This window comes from Colias philodice, chromosome 12 (assembly GCF_061535455.1).
Source record: "Colias philodice isolate Cphi_HAF_F1 chromosome 12, ilColPhil1 Martin Lab GWU primary, whole genome shotgun sequence".
Taxonomy (NCBI): Eukaryota; Metazoa; Arthropoda; class Insecta; order Lepidoptera; family Pieridae; genus Colias; species Colias philodice.
The window spans coordinates 711,935-727,125 of NC_143097.1; the positions used below are offsets into that span (position 1 = coordinate 711,935).

The window sequence follows — 15,191 nt, forward strand, 5'->3', positions numbered from 1 at the left end:
TAGATATCTCTACCGACTACTTCTACCATTAAATAATGAAAAATATATGGGCGAAACAGCAAACAAAAAACAAAATTTTGTAATTGTAATTTGAATTTTAAAAAGATTACTTAGACGGAACTTCTGTGAATATAGATACATTCTTATATAGTTATATACATTTTATTCATAGCTGCCTGTGATAGCTGCGATAAAATCACAGGATAAAACAATTATACTCTTTGGGATAAAATAAAGAATCGATATGGTTGCCACGACAACGCAGTCATGTTTTTGAACAAATACGTGCATGTGCACTTTCAATCGGGTTGAATAAAAAGCCTCTAGTTTATATTTTTATTTATTAAAGAGCAAAAATGTCTGAAGATATTGAATTACATTCTTATGGTAAAAAAGTAGAGAGCGACTCGGAAGAATATTATGAAATTGATCAAGCAAAGCTTGAAACAGCAGTTTCGTATATAAACAAGCTTAGTCCTGGAACAGAAATTAATTTCTTTACTCATCATGATGCCAATGTCTTAAAAAATAAAACTAGAACAAAAAAGAAAAGGAATAAGAAGAAGGAGAGTCAAAGCAGAAGTGTAATGGATATAATAAATTCTAGAATAGAGTTAGGTGAACCACCTATTTTAAAAAATGTTATAAACATTGAGAAGAATGAGCAAATTCCCAGTTTTTTAGAAAGAAATATTAGTTTTGAAAAAATATTTCAAGTCGACAAACCTCGTGCAAATAAAGAGTAAGGAAATTGTAGTTTTTTTTTCTTTCTTGTTAGTACACTAGCTGTGCCTTGCGGTTTCACCCGCGTGGTTCCGCTCCTGTTGGTCTTAGCGTGATGATAGATAAATGGGCAATCTAACACCGAAAGAATTTTCCAGATCGGACCATCTCTGAGATTAGCGCGTTCAAACAAACAAACTGAGCTTTATAATATAGAGTTGTAAGTTGTACTAGATTAGTACCATAATGTCGCACGATTTATACTTTATTGGAATATTATAATATCTATAATGAAACAATTTTTAATTTTATTTAATACTAGCGGTCCGCCCCGGCTTCGCCCGTGGTACATATTTACGTTTTCTCTACATAAAAACCATCCTCGTACTTCAAGGAATATAATAAAAAAAGAATTATCGAAATCGGTTCAGCCGTTCTCGAGTTATGCGCTTACCAACACATTTTGCGATTCATTTTTATATATAAGATAATATAGTAAAATTCCCATTTTAATTAAATATGTATAAAACAAGCGGGAAAATAACTTCACATTCGCTCCTTCGCAAAGAAGCTTCGTGATCAGTTTTCTGAGGCTTGCCGAGCTGTTTCATTTTATTGTCACAAAGAATTATAACGTAATTTATTAATATACCTACTTAATTTCTTGCTTTTAGACTGGACCACTTGAATCGAGTGAAATTAAATCCGAATTTTCCTAATATTGAAAAAGGTTTAAACGAGCCTCATATCCCAGTACAGATTCAATATGTGGAACCCCACATGTTCAAAAGTTTTGTTTTTGATAGCTACAGAGATGATGCAAATAAATCAGCTAAGTTTTTGGATATTTCTTTCAAAAATATTTATTTTACACATCATCACGAATTTTCATTGGAAAAAATACTAACGATACAGTTACAAGAATATTATAAGAAATATACCGATATGCAGATTTCTATGGGAAAAGTAACCCGTTCTATCGAGGTGAATAGAAAAACGAGGGAAAATCTACTTGAAAAATTCATTTCTATCACGCCAAGTAAGAAAAATGAGGTAAGGTTTGATTCAACGATAAGAAAATATACGGAAGCATTATTAAAAAATAAGGATCAATATTTATGTATTTTAAAAGAAAAGAGAGAACTTGCTAATATAATAGCATCAATATGGACGGATATAAGCAATGTTAGACACAAAATTGGTACTGCTGAAACATCTATAGAGGTAGAAGTTATAAAATCATCATGGACTGATGACGCTTTTGCAAAGGAATGGAATAGTATTTTCGAAATTGAATATTCGGATATGCTTCTTAAATATGAATTTGAATATGTTTCTAAATATTTAGAATACAAAGAAGTTAAGAAGAATAACGACGAAGCTAAACGTAATATTTCAAAACCAAAACTAAATATAAATGCAGAGGATATAAAGAATGAAGTCACTCAAGTGGTTGATTTTGTTTTAAATCGAAATGAAATTGATATTAAATTAGGACATAATAGAAAAATTTCCAAAGCAATTTCACGAAATAAATATGATGGCTACAATAAAACTTTTTATTTTAAAATATATGTAGATGATGTATTTGTGTGTGAATCAGAACATGTCGATGTTGAAAATTTAACGAAAATAGATTACAATGATTTTCTTACACTGCAAATTCTTGAAAATAACAAAGTTATTTCTATTATTCTATGTGAAAATGATTCAGATTTGTTATACTATAGTATTAAGATAAATGAAATTCGTAGGTCGTCTATAAGCACAGAGTTTAATGAAAGGACTTTTATTTGTGATCAAATAATTAAGCCAACTATGGATAGCGTAGGCAGTGGTTTAAGTATTAAAGAGATTGCAAGTTTTTATAAAATTAGGCTTAAAAGTAGCAGCTTATTCAAAGGAAAGTTGTATACAAAATGCAACGTTGTGTTAAAAATTGGTTGGAATGATAAACTGAGCGAAAATCAAAACGAAACAATAAAGACTTTTATTAATATAGAACAACAAATAAAACGCATGATGCATAAAAGTGATGGTCGGAATTTAAGTACGTTGCTAGAAATCATAAATAATATTTATGATTATGATATTGAAGATCAAAGTATAATAGATTCTTTAAAAGATATGTGCAAAAATGTTACTAAACATGACGATACTTCGTTCGTCGATGAAAGCGCTGATAATGTTCGTTTCAAGCTATTGAGTTTAAGAAATAACGCAGGGTTTGCAGGTGTTACAAATAAATGTATACCACTCTTTCAAACTCAAATTACCACGGAGCATCTAAATTGCTTGCAAAAAAGCGAAGAAAAAGATTTTGATGTAGAATATTTTGAGAGTAAACGGGTTGATATGGATCCCATAGATTTGCAGAGGTATATGGGAATGCGATTCGTTAATAAGTTAAATAAAAAAATTACTACAGAATTGAATGAACGATTGTTGAGGAAAACACACAAAGATGTTGTTATGGATTTCAAGGATTTAAGCCTGAGGTGAGTAGATATTTTAAAGATTATAGATGATAGAAATTTATCGTTCAGTGAAATGGTTGAGCTTTACGAGATATTTATTTCAGAAGTATATTCGCAAATAAACAAAGTATCAACTTAGATCAATCTTCAAGTGTGATGAGAAAACAATTAATAGAAGAAGGTATAGCGAATGAACAAGAAATACACATCACTGTATTACGAGCATTGAATTTATTCGATCGTAGAGTTGAAGAGGAAAGTGACACTGAATATGAAGATATTGCAGGTAAGCTGTATTTATAGAAATCCTGAACAAAAAAATTAAGAAAATTGAAATTGAATTTTAAGTCGCTCATTATTTCTTATGAAATTAAAATGCATCACAGTAGATAATATTCAAAACGCATGTAAAAGTTAATAAACGCATGCTTCCAGGGTATCGAATGCGTCGCCTAAGACCATTTATTAGAATAAGCTACCACGGCGAGACCGTTCAGAGTCCCTTGGCAGTCGGAAGTCATCCCACATGGAATTACACGGCGAAAATGAAAACTAAGTGAGTAAAAACCAAACAATAACAATATGATAAGCTTTAGTATTATTTTCCAATAAATTAGGCAAGTAGATCCGGAGATGGATAGAAATGTGGTGTGCTATTTTTATCTGCAATGCAATAGGTTGGAAACGGATAGACGTATTTTTTATGCAATATGACGATTAAAAAGTATCTTAGTAATTCTAAAATTAATGTTTGAGGGTAGTATTTTAATTTTGTAGGACTTTTTCTGAAAATTTAAAGCTGAACAAATAATTTTATTTTTTATATTTGACACTTCTGTGTCTTCTGTTCACTTCTTCTATTATCCTATAGCTTTCTATTTTCAGATTGGATCCTTTGTCATCTATACATATAAACATTTATGACGAACATAAAGTGAATATAACGCAAGATTCGGATGCCTCGAGTCAATCTTATCGGTATAGATGTTACAATAAATGGCTGGGAACTGTTGCAATTCCAATGAACACAGTTATTAATATGGGCACTGTAAGTTAATTATTTCGATGTAACTACAATTTCAATATGATAAAATGAAAATTTTAAGGTGTCGCACGTATTCTATCCTTTTTTTAGCTCTACGGAACTTTTAAAGTTACAACGCCGCCATTTATTTTTGGCTATGAAACAAACACAGCAGAGTCGACGTCAATCATACCAGAAATAATGCGATTAATGAGAAAGGACACTGCTTTCATCACTTTACGTGTAACTACAAGTTTATCACGTTTGGGAGGATGTGTATTTTACAATCAGCCAACGGAAACCGATGATCCCATTATTCAGCATTTGAATAGTTTCATAACGGATTATTTGGTTGATTTCCCGGCGAGAAATATTACGTTGACTTACATAGATAGTACAGGGACAAACAGACCCGTTACTGAATTTATACAGCCTTTACCCCTACCTGATATATTTGTAAAGAATGCAAAAAGAACAGAATCGGCGTCGAAAAGTTCAAAAAGCTCCTCATCCAGTCGTAAAAAGAGTACAGATAAAACAAATGTAAGAGAGGAAAGCGTTTTTGAAATAGAAAAGCCCGATGTTTCTATTTCACAATTAATCGACGTGGCGGTGCGTTACGTGTCTTTGATACCAACGTATGAATTGGTCGAACCTCATGCTGTGACGTTGAAGGGGATTGTAAGTAAACACACTTCTTTAGACGACTTTTAAATTGTTTGAAGTGTGGTACATTTAGATTCAAACCACTGGAATTTTGTTTCGAGATTATATTTCAAGTTTGATTTTTATAAATTAGTTTGTAAATTCACTATCATAAATAAATACTATTTCGATTTTTTTACATCACTCCTATTCTTTAAAATTTAATATAATATTATTTTCAGGAATTATTAAAAGTTCAATACGGATCGCCTCTTGATCACACTTTATTACTAGCCAGTTATTTTGTGCATTTAGGCATCAGATGCTGGGTTGTTGTAGGACATGGTTTACCTAGAGGTTTAAGCAGTTATGTTCTGGTCAAATACCAAAGCAACAGAATTATGACGGTTAATGATCCAGAGAGCAAAGGATTCTTTAGCAAGGAAGATATTGATAAGGTGGTCGTATTTGATGCTGTTAGTGGCGAGAAGCACGATGTTAGAGATGTAGGATGTCCATTGAAAACTGTAAGCTACGTGTTTAATGGAGAAAATGTAAGTAGTATTTTTTTAAGCTATTGCATAGCTTCTATCGTGGGCCTTGAGCGCGGGGACCGAATCGAGAAATTCCGTAACGAAAAAACCTCACGCTCCCCACTCCAACGGGCACGGAGGTGTGGCTTGAAGGCATGCTATGCAATAGCTTTACCGCGGCAGTCCCCGAGTGCCACACGTCTTTTTAATATGGAAACGTTACGTTTAGTTGTTTATAAGCAAATACGTTACCAGCTAGACGGTGCACCAAAAATATTTTTTTGATAAAATAAAATCTATTGCTGTACGATTAGGGTTGCTTTTTCCTTATAAGCGGAAGCTAAGCAATAGACCGCTTTCGGTGTTGAGAGACCTCTCGCTCGGACCACATTCAGTTCTAACGCGCTTGTTATCTTTGTCGCACGTATGACATGTCATGTTTCTAGATAATGTTTTTATTTTCAGATATGGGTGAATGTGCAATCCACACAGGATTGTGAAAGCTTGTCGTTTGATTTTACAAAATCATTGAACTGGCAATCAGTAAGTTTACGTTATATTAATAACTAATAGAATGTTTAGGTTTAAAAAAAAGACGATCGCGACATAAAAGTTTGTCGGTAAGCCAATTAATGTCGAATTAATCACTATACTTATAGTGAAAAATATTAAAAAGAAAATAAATTTAATAACTGCCACTAAGTGACGTTTATTTTAGGTTTTCGATAGTGCTGTGTTTGTGATGCCACAACCCCCTATCACTTCCAACATCTACAGTTTACCAGGAGACGTGGAAAATTTGAGAAATAATTTGGAAGCTAAAATTAAAACAAAAGTACAAAAATGGCGGTGGAATATTAGAACAATATGGAATAGGTGAACGATTTTTTTTTACAATTTTTATTTTAAATTATTTTCGTTTATGTCTATGGTTTCATTTATATTATTATAGGAAACAGATTCTTACAATTAAATTTTTAATCTTTTTAGATACTTGAGTAATTTATTACGGGAATCTTTACCGTATTGGGAGTATTGGAGTTTTAATCCAGATTCTGAAAAGCCTACTTTAGGGCATAGACTGAAACAGTTGATGGTGACATATAAGGTATCGTAATTCGTAAGGTTTTTCTGCTCATTTCATTTGTTTATGTATAATGATAAAAATATGTCAACATTGCTTTGTGTAAATATTGCTAGCACATAATATTTATTTATTTAACTAAATGGATGAATGTTACAAAGAATGAATTGTTTCAGATATTTGGTTTCCCGTTAAACATGCAATATCTTAACGTCAAATCTGTGGTATCCAGAGTAAAATCTACGATGGTTCACATGAGCGACGACCCTAAGGTAGAGTTCGGTTTGGCGGTCGAAGTGTACGCTTACCCTAATAACGTTTTAAGTGTTTGGGTGTTTATCGCGAGTATGACTAGAATATAGTTTCAAAATAAATTGTCTTTTATTTAAGACCATAACGTAAGGGAATTAACAAAAACGCTTATCAGAAGAGCAATATAAAATTTATTATTAAACTCATCGGGAATCTTAAACGAATTAATTTAATTTAAATAAAAAATAGAGATTGTATGTCTTTTCGTTTTAATGCTAAAATAAAATTAACATTTATTTCATTGCTGTATAAAAATATACGTAAAGTAGAAAAAAAGAGATGTTACAATTACGTGTTTCGACTCGCTCGCATGATACCAACTGTCATACCATAGACAACATGCAGTACCGCCTTAGACTATACCCAAGTAATAAAAAAAAAAATTAGTTGAATGATCTAAGAATGTGTCATTAATTATTATCAATTCATTAAAATAAACGATTACTATTGAATGACGCAGAGAAAGGTTGATTATCATATTTTATTTCGAATAATAATTCAAAACACATTCATCACAATTTTATTAAAACCTCAGAATATTTTACAAAAATAATTTCTATATCCAGATAGGTACAAATAGCGTTACATTAGGATATAAATTAAGATCTAGCGCTTACAATAAAATGCCCATGACTGGGACAGACTCCATATGACTTAAGGTATTTCATTAAAAAGCTTATTGTTTAATTCATTAAGTGAAGATATAGTTTATTATAGTCTGATAATTATTTTAAAAGCCAATCGAGCATGTCACTAGCGTTACACAATTAAATAAATATGTAGTTATTACTTTAGATATAAGTTGAGCTCAGTATAGTTGCCGCCAAATAGCTAAAGTTTAAAAGCAAGATGTCGTCGACGGCATTATTTTGACGGGAATCGATATTGCGTTGCTATGGTAACCAATGTTACGAGCCGCCCTCACCCCGGTCGACCTAAAATCAGCCATAGCTCAAATTCTAGTTATCTGGCGCCAATTCACGCTATGAAATATAAATATATGTAGTGTTATTATTTATAATTTTAGTGGTGAACAACTTTTTATCGCATAATTGTTTTCAGGCACTCGTTGCACAGAAGTACCACAAATAAGTGTCACTTGTGCAAAGAATCAATCTTTATTTCATTATTATGAGCCCTAAGAATATCCGACATAGTATTTTTGTCAATAATAACTTTGTCTAATGTTTATAGGACTCCTGTTTTCAATATCATTTCCAAAAAGACCTACTACTTATTTTGTGGTTCTGCTGTACTCAACTATGAACACAATTCAAAATGTGGCTTAGTTTTGGTAGTATTAATTTTAAAAATTGTTAAGTAACCAATGCGTAATTACAATTATCATTAAATAGCACGCACAACCGACATTCGTTCCTACGACCAATTCGACTAGCAGATAATTTTAAAACAAAAAACAAAATGACCGCATTGTGGTGTCGAATTTTGCATAAAAAGAGATATAGTTTTATAACGAAGAACGCTTACGTCAGTATTTGGTATTTGGTAGTCAACTTCTCGCATTTTAATTTATACGCTTATTTCGCGGAACCTTGAAATAAAAATAAATCAATTCATGTAAAATTCAAGTATGTATCAAAACACTCAATCGTATCTAAAAAAAAACATTAATTTTGCGTGACATAAAGCAAATCTCAATTAAAATTAAACACACTATGGATTTCTGCCACACACCCATTGACAAGCTGTGAATTCAATCATGAACCAGATATTCTCATAAGAAATAATCTCACTTAAAATAATTAAATAACCGTTGACTAACTTCTATTTTTTAAATCGATAAGTCCAGGGCGTCGTCCACGGCACTGCAGATGTGGCGGCAGTGCTGATGATGGTCAAACGGAACCGTACGGAGGGGGTCTTGTGAAATAATAATTCGCAATATTTTACAGAACTTTGTCATTTCTAAAATTAACCTCGCAATAGCCGTTCTTTTTGGTAATCGTTTAAGCTGTATGAGGGTAGAAGGCTATTTTATTTCGATCGATGTGTTTCCGTTACACTGGAAAAAGTTACAGATTTAGTCAACTACCCTCAAAGCGGAATTTGTATCGACGAAAGCAAAACTGCCGCGTGTGTCAACATCAGCCAACAGGCCGTATAATGGCCAAACTGGCGCGTAAAGACCCCCAGAGTTCCATCCAGACGTTCCCTTTAGCTATCGTCTGCCTTGGTTTGTTTGGACCTCTTGAGTTGTTGGAGGTAGTGCCGCTGTATGGGCTTGTGCAGCGCGAGCTGGGCCAGCGCGTCGTCGATGGAGAACCACTGTCGCTTGCGGCCCATGAGCCGCGAGTCCTCCCACTCCGCAAGCTCTTGCGTCACGGTCATCACGTACACTTCTGTCCGGTGCTTGTGCTCTCGGTTCTGGAATGCAACGAGTTCGAAGTTAATACACACAATACATAATGCTGAGATAATTATATTTACTGACCAAATGGAAAGGCTGTTTCCATTAATAACTCAGGCCCCCGGAATCACAGACACAATAGAAAATCTATTGTGTCGTGGCCCGATCGGGCCGTTCGGGGCTCAATGGGTTAAAATTATAGATTTCTGAGGTATGTATTTGCTAACGGGAAAATTTATTCATCCGGATAAATTCGTTAACATAGTGATTGTACGACATATATTTAGTGACATAGTTTTTATTTATTTAGTTATTAAGACTTCTGCATTTCATTTTTTAAAAAGAAAAGAGTCATAAAAACAAACTCTATTTGCAATATTTATAAACATTGTCAGCTAAAACAAACTTGTGTTAATATAAGACGTGACTACCTGTAACTTACTATCTAAACAAATAAGAGTATCGTGTTAGTAAGTAATTAGAAAGCCAAGAAATACCTGCGATTACATACTTATATTAGATTATTTATCCGACAGCTAAGAGGATTTGGTCACTAGAACGATAAAGCCTAGATTATTAAGTATAAAAATTCATTTTAACTAGGCTAAAGAAGCCTTCTTATGGATTCGCTAAGGTTCTTATCATACACACGAGACGAGACGGTACGGTAAAAACGTTAATCGATTTTTAGAGGAAATACGATAAAGCCTATTTTAAAACACGATTTTTTTTAATGAACAAAATAAACTTCATAAAATTGTCGTTATGATTAACACTACAGTGCACGCGCGTTCTACTATAGTAGAACGCACTTACTTATTTTATCGTCATTCATTCATTCTTACACCTAACCCCCCCAGCTCCCAGATAAGCTAAGTCGACAAAATTGCCAAACGGATTAGTATGGTGCATATTTGCAACGTAAGCGCATGTTCCTGTTATGACGTGTCAAAGTTCGGCTTCTACTATAGTAGTACATGCGAGTATTGGTGTAATAAAACTGAAGGTAAGTAAAACTTTCTTTTTTGGGTTTTTTAAATTATTATCAATGGACATTGAATGATTTAAATTTTAAAATTTAACTATGTATAGTTGCATTACTATTTCGTGTATAATGATGTATTTAATAATTAATATTTATTTGCTTTAGCGAAAAAATGGACCCCGTATTGTAGGCGCGCGTGATGGCTGAACGAAGAATTAGAGGGCGAGGAAGTGATCCAAAGTGACTCGGACGATGGGGAAGTATATGTACAACCAATGGAACAGGAAGATAGGAATCAGATGCAGGAAGCTGTAAGTGAAAATCATGCATCATCATCTGAAGATGACACGCCTCTTTCTGAACTTGTCCAAAACAATACACGTGATGACATTTATGTATCTCGAAATGGAACACGCTGGAGTAAAACATGTCCTTTAGCAACCCGGGCAAGATATCAAAACATCCGATTCATAAATGCCTTGATAATCCACCAACTAAACAAAGGCCAAGAAAGAATTGTGAGACGTAATTTTCTTTACGATCTTTCGTACGAGCTGGTGAAACCCCTCATGGCAAGAAGATTGACAGTCGAAAACCTTCCCCGCCAATTAAAAAATAAAAGTAAATAGCCTTTGGGTCACGTAGATGACGTACCAATACGTCATGATCCTCAAAAAATGGGAAATTTTGCCTGTGCTTCCGAGCTCGAAAAAATGGTGTAAGCGATGTACCAGATGGATTTGTCCTGATCACCAAGTTGTGGTCTGTATTGAATGTCAGGATGATGGCCAATAAGTCGGTCATCGCTTATTAGAAGTTGTTTTTTTTTGAGCTGATCTCAAACTTGCCAAAAATGTTGATTATTTTCTTGATCTCATAATTTGATCCTAATTTTAATTATATGCTATTAACATTTTATTTTTTTTATAATTATTTGTTACAATAATTAAAAGTTTAATATTACTGAGTATTATCATTTTAGGACCACCCATTTTTTAAATATTTCAAATACAGTTTTCTACTATGGTAGAGCACGCGAGCAACCATGTAAAAAAAAAGGGCGCGTGCGCTGTAGTGTTAATGAATCTCGGAACAAATATGAAAAAAATGCATAGTAAAACTTGGCCACTGGTTGTTCAATTCTGATTGTGGTTTAACTAAATATAAAGTTCAAGGACTCTGCATGTGGGTTTGCAGCTAATCACAGCTGGCGACACGAAGTCTGGTTATATGCATCGATTCATTATAAACTTTATCTTTTTTTCCAATCTTTGCAATGAAGGAATTGGTCATTTCTATTTTTAAAGCCAATTTTCGTATGTATTTTATGATATTTTTCGCGATCAAGTGAGGTTTTTATATATTATGAATATGTACGATTAAATGATACTGAAATAACAAAGTCTATCTAAATTCGCAAAATTATGTTTCAGAACACTATTGTACTTCTATATAACTAGTAGAGAAAATGAAAACGTGGATACACGAGCGTATAAAGTGGACACAAAAGCTAGGCATTTTACGTAGATACATTTTTGTTACAACTACAGCACAGTAGAAACATCTATCAATTAGCGCAGTCCAATTATTCACAAATACCATAGTGCCCCTTGCACACAGCAACAAGGAAAAGCTGAGGATAATGCCATAAGCTCGTAAGCTCGAAATAGATTTCCAAGTAATATATCGAATAATCCGTAGCCAGTGACGTATACGAATTGGCGTATTCAATGATTTATCCGATCGGCGGTGCAAAAATAACTGAAACGTCTATAACAATGTTGCATACTTTTTGATGTTTGCTTTCTACTACGGGTTCTTGATTGCAAATAACAGGCATGTAAGAGCCAGACAACTCTACTAAACGCCTTCCACGTTTGGTCCACAAGACAGCAGCCCCCCTAGACAAGTGGCTTTCTATTAGCGTAAAGTTCAATAGAATAGATTATGAATGTATGAGATTGACGTCGTCGTAATCAAACGTCAATCTCATACATTCATAATCTATTCTATTGAACTTTACGCTAATAGAAAGCCACTTGTCTAGGGGGGCTGATCACTTGGCGATTTTCTCTCTTCTACGGTCTACCATTTGTATAATAAATACAGGTATAGACACAGAACAGTAAAGTAGATAGAAGTGTGATGTGGGCGTGGCCCACGTGTCACAAGTAAGGTAAGATCACCTAACTTGCTCTCAGTTTTGCGCAGAAAAATATTCGAGTCGGTTGTCAGCTGTCAAACCTTTTTTCCATATTTATTCATTAATTAGGACGTGTTGTTCGGTATTAGAGTGCAAAAATGATAGCAGACGAAATAATATCAGCAATGGAGGCATTTCATACCATCGGTAAGTCTTATTGCACGCCTCATAAGCGAAGCGTTGAGGTGGGTACTACTGTCACTTCGCGCAAAACATCTGATTTTTCAAACTTAAAATGTCTTTATGTATCATACATTGCACTTGTAAGATAATACATACACATACATATTAAGAAAAAACACTATTTTTAACGTTCATGATATTTTTGATGTCATTTTTGTTATTTAAACTAGTTAAAAAACAGTTTAAAAAAGTTCTGTCTTGGACGTCCGTGTGTCTGTATGTGCGGATCCTTTTTCTTGTTAACACGATAGCGACCGAAATACTTTACTAATCGAGTCTTTTTTTTTCTCTTACGCTTGAGTATGCTCAGGAATAGAACCCTTTCATTTTTCAGGGTCTGATTCGATGTGGTTTAATTGTTATTAAATAAACAAAAATAATAATTAATAAATATTTATTAAAAAAAAATTATGAGGCGTGCACTTTTGGATTTTCCAAATTATTTTTATTTATTTTACATATAATATTTTATGTTATAACTTCGCTTGTAATTTGTCAAAATTGTATACAAATATCTAGTGAAAATGAACCTTAATCCATAAGAAATTAGTACTATTATAGATTGAACAGCAAACAAGACTTTCTGGAATATTATTGCAATAAACAAACGAATGTCGCTTTAGTGATGCTTGTGGCGCATATCGACAGTATCGATACTTTAGAAAAGACAAACATTATAAATATTAAATTTTATTTTATTTTTCCTTAGCTTTCATTTGTCCAATTTATTTATAGATTTCCCAAAGAGGCTAATTTAAAAGAGAAATGGATAAATGCAACGTGACGAGTGAACTGGATGCCGAACAGCACTAAGCAGTCTAACAAAGGCCACCGATACAGCAAACCTACGGCAGTTCCAAGATTTAAAATAATGCATATTTTCTGTTTGTATTTTGTCAATATAGATTAATACTATTCTATTCCGTTTTTTATTTAATAATAACAATAATAAAGGCGTAGGGATGTGACGACCCCATCGCCCGCGGTTGGAATATCTATTGTCTACGTGACAATAGATATTCCACCCGTGCAATCAGTCAACCCGCAGGACACCTTGTGGCGGGGTGTCGGGGAGTAGCGACCCCGCGGGAACCGAGTGCTCCCGGGGGAGGCCCCTGTCTTCATCTCCGGCTCGCCTTCACCGGCCGGTCGGAGTGAACCCTGATGAGGACAGGACCCCCACCTCTGGCTTGCCTTAACCGGCCGGCCAGAGTGGAGTCGCGAGAGCTTTTAGCTCGAAGGGTGGATGCGAAGCGTAAGTGGCGAGTGGGCACGTGATGCTGGACCCTCGGGGAGCGCGTGATCGTAGTTTAAAGTCCAGGGACGCCTCTCCACCCTTAGCTGCTCGCAATATGTTGCCCCCTTGTCGCACTATTGCAGCGACTTATTTCGGGGGCCCATACAGTGAGAGGGCGAGTCACCACCTGCCAACATATTTTTACTTTCTTTTAGTAGAAAGGCAGGTGCCATAGTTTCCCATAGTCCCCAGTACCAGTCCATTTAGCATCCCAATCCATAGCCCAACTATTAAATTTCCATACCCTGCAATAGTCCTACATCGGCCGCGGACTGCCTAGGGCTGTATCTCTATAGTGCAGTCATGGGCAGGCTGCGGCTGGTGTCCCATAACACATTAAAATTCTCGAAAGGGCCTCTGCGTGTTGGATCCGTGTCCCCACGTAAGCCTTCCAAAGATCCGGGTACTGTCCTTCTGGTGGTACCCGAGTATTATGGAGAAGAGAAACACAATAATAATATAAAAAGACGTACTTAGTAGTAATAAACATACTCCAAAATGTGACACATTATACTATACTCATTTAATAGAAAGAAAAAAAAATACACAAAAAATATTTATTTGTGTATTATCGATAACAACATCTGACTGACATCCCTCAGGGCATAGCATCAGATAAATATCAAGTTAATGTCATTAATGTTGAGTGACACAAATTTCAACCTTATCTCTATGTATTGAGGTTCAAAGTTATATCTATCGAAAACTAACGCCCTCTGTTGTGCAGTAGCTGAATGTTTTCGAATTTGGAATTTCTGTGCAATGAGAAACAAAACAGCTAATATACCTAGGGATGTTATACTAAAATAAACCGTAACATGGTGCGTTAGGGTACATATTGAAATGCTGAATTTTTAACCTAAGTCAGTTTTTACTCAAATTAAGCTGTCCAATCAAAGGCATAGTTTACTTGTAGTGTACTGTATAACTAGCGGTTTAAATGTGTGGGTTTGGCGACACTGGTTTTCATACTAATTATGACATTATAGCACTTCTATATGTTTTTACTGTTCTGTGGGTATAGAATATACCTGTATTCTCTCTGTTAGCTACATAAGCCTAGTATATGTGTAAGATGATTTGGCAGTTCAAACCCGTACCTTTGAAAGTCTTCCCTTCCGCAAAAAAGTTTTGACCACAACTAAATCTATGACAAAATCTGATGTTACTGTTACAGTCTTTGAAATGTCGGGATAGTCAGACTCAAGTCAGTTCATTTTGAGTTACTTTTGTAATATCGCATAACCGTAGGAGAAACTTATACATCTTTCTATTGTGTTGGCAATGCTCACTGAAAGTTTGTGAAGTTGTTGGAATGTTCATTCTTTGTTTAATCTCGCACGACTGCTGAACCGAC

At 34.4% G+C, this 15,191-nt stretch overlaps 2 protein-coding genes across 3 annotated transcripts in view; one reads left to right on the plus strand and one right to left on the minus strand.

Moving 5' to 3' along the window:
* The window catches only part of Aps (diphosphoinositol polyphosphate phosphohydrolase 1 Aps), a 158,873-nt gene that overhangs the window by 139,813 nt on the left and 3,869 nt on the right, over positions 1-15,191 (minus strand). The window contains exon 3 of one of the 2 annotated variants that reach the window (XR_016316428.1): positions 8,474-9,183. Coding sequence is in view for 1 of the 2 variants with exons in the window: in XM_089701999.1 (XP_089558125.1) it covers positions 8,974-9,183 (210 nt within the window). In the remaining variant the exon portion in view is untranslated. Of the gene's footprint in view, positions 1-6,912; positions 9,184-15,191 lie in introns of those variants that run through there. The other variant, XM_089701999.1, reaches the window with a different exon arrangement.
* Positions 357-6,860, plus strand: Cc2d2a (Coiled-coil and C2 domain containing 2A). Its single transcript, XM_089701930.1, has 11 exons — positions 357-742; positions 1,398-3,221; positions 3,305-3,486; positions 3,636-3,756; positions 4,086-4,248; positions 4,336-4,905; positions 5,112-5,423; positions 5,868-5,945; positions 6,121-6,278; positions 6,393-6,510; positions 6,663-6,860. The coding sequence occupies exons 1-11, from the start codon at positions 357-359 to the stop codon at positions 6,846-6,848; spliced, it is 4,098 nt and encodes a 1,365-aa protein (XP_089558056.1). The 3' UTR covers positions 6,849-6,860.

What these genes read in the sequence shown, in the direction of transcription:
- Cc2d2a (XM_089701930.1), top strand. Translation starts at nt 357, where the DNA reads ATGTCTGAAGATATTGAATTACATTCTTATGGTAAAAAAGTAGAGAGC. An exon ending in ACGGCGAAAATGAAAACTAA is followed by an intron (nt 3,757 to 4,085) that starts GTGAGTAAAAAC and finishes TTCTATTTTCAG; the next exon opens with ATTGGATCCTTTGTCATCTA. An exon ending in AGTTGATGGTGACATATAAG is followed by an intron (nt 6,511 to 6,662) that starts GTATCGTAATTC and finishes GAATTGTTTCAG; the next exon opens with ATATTTGGTTTCCCGTTAAA.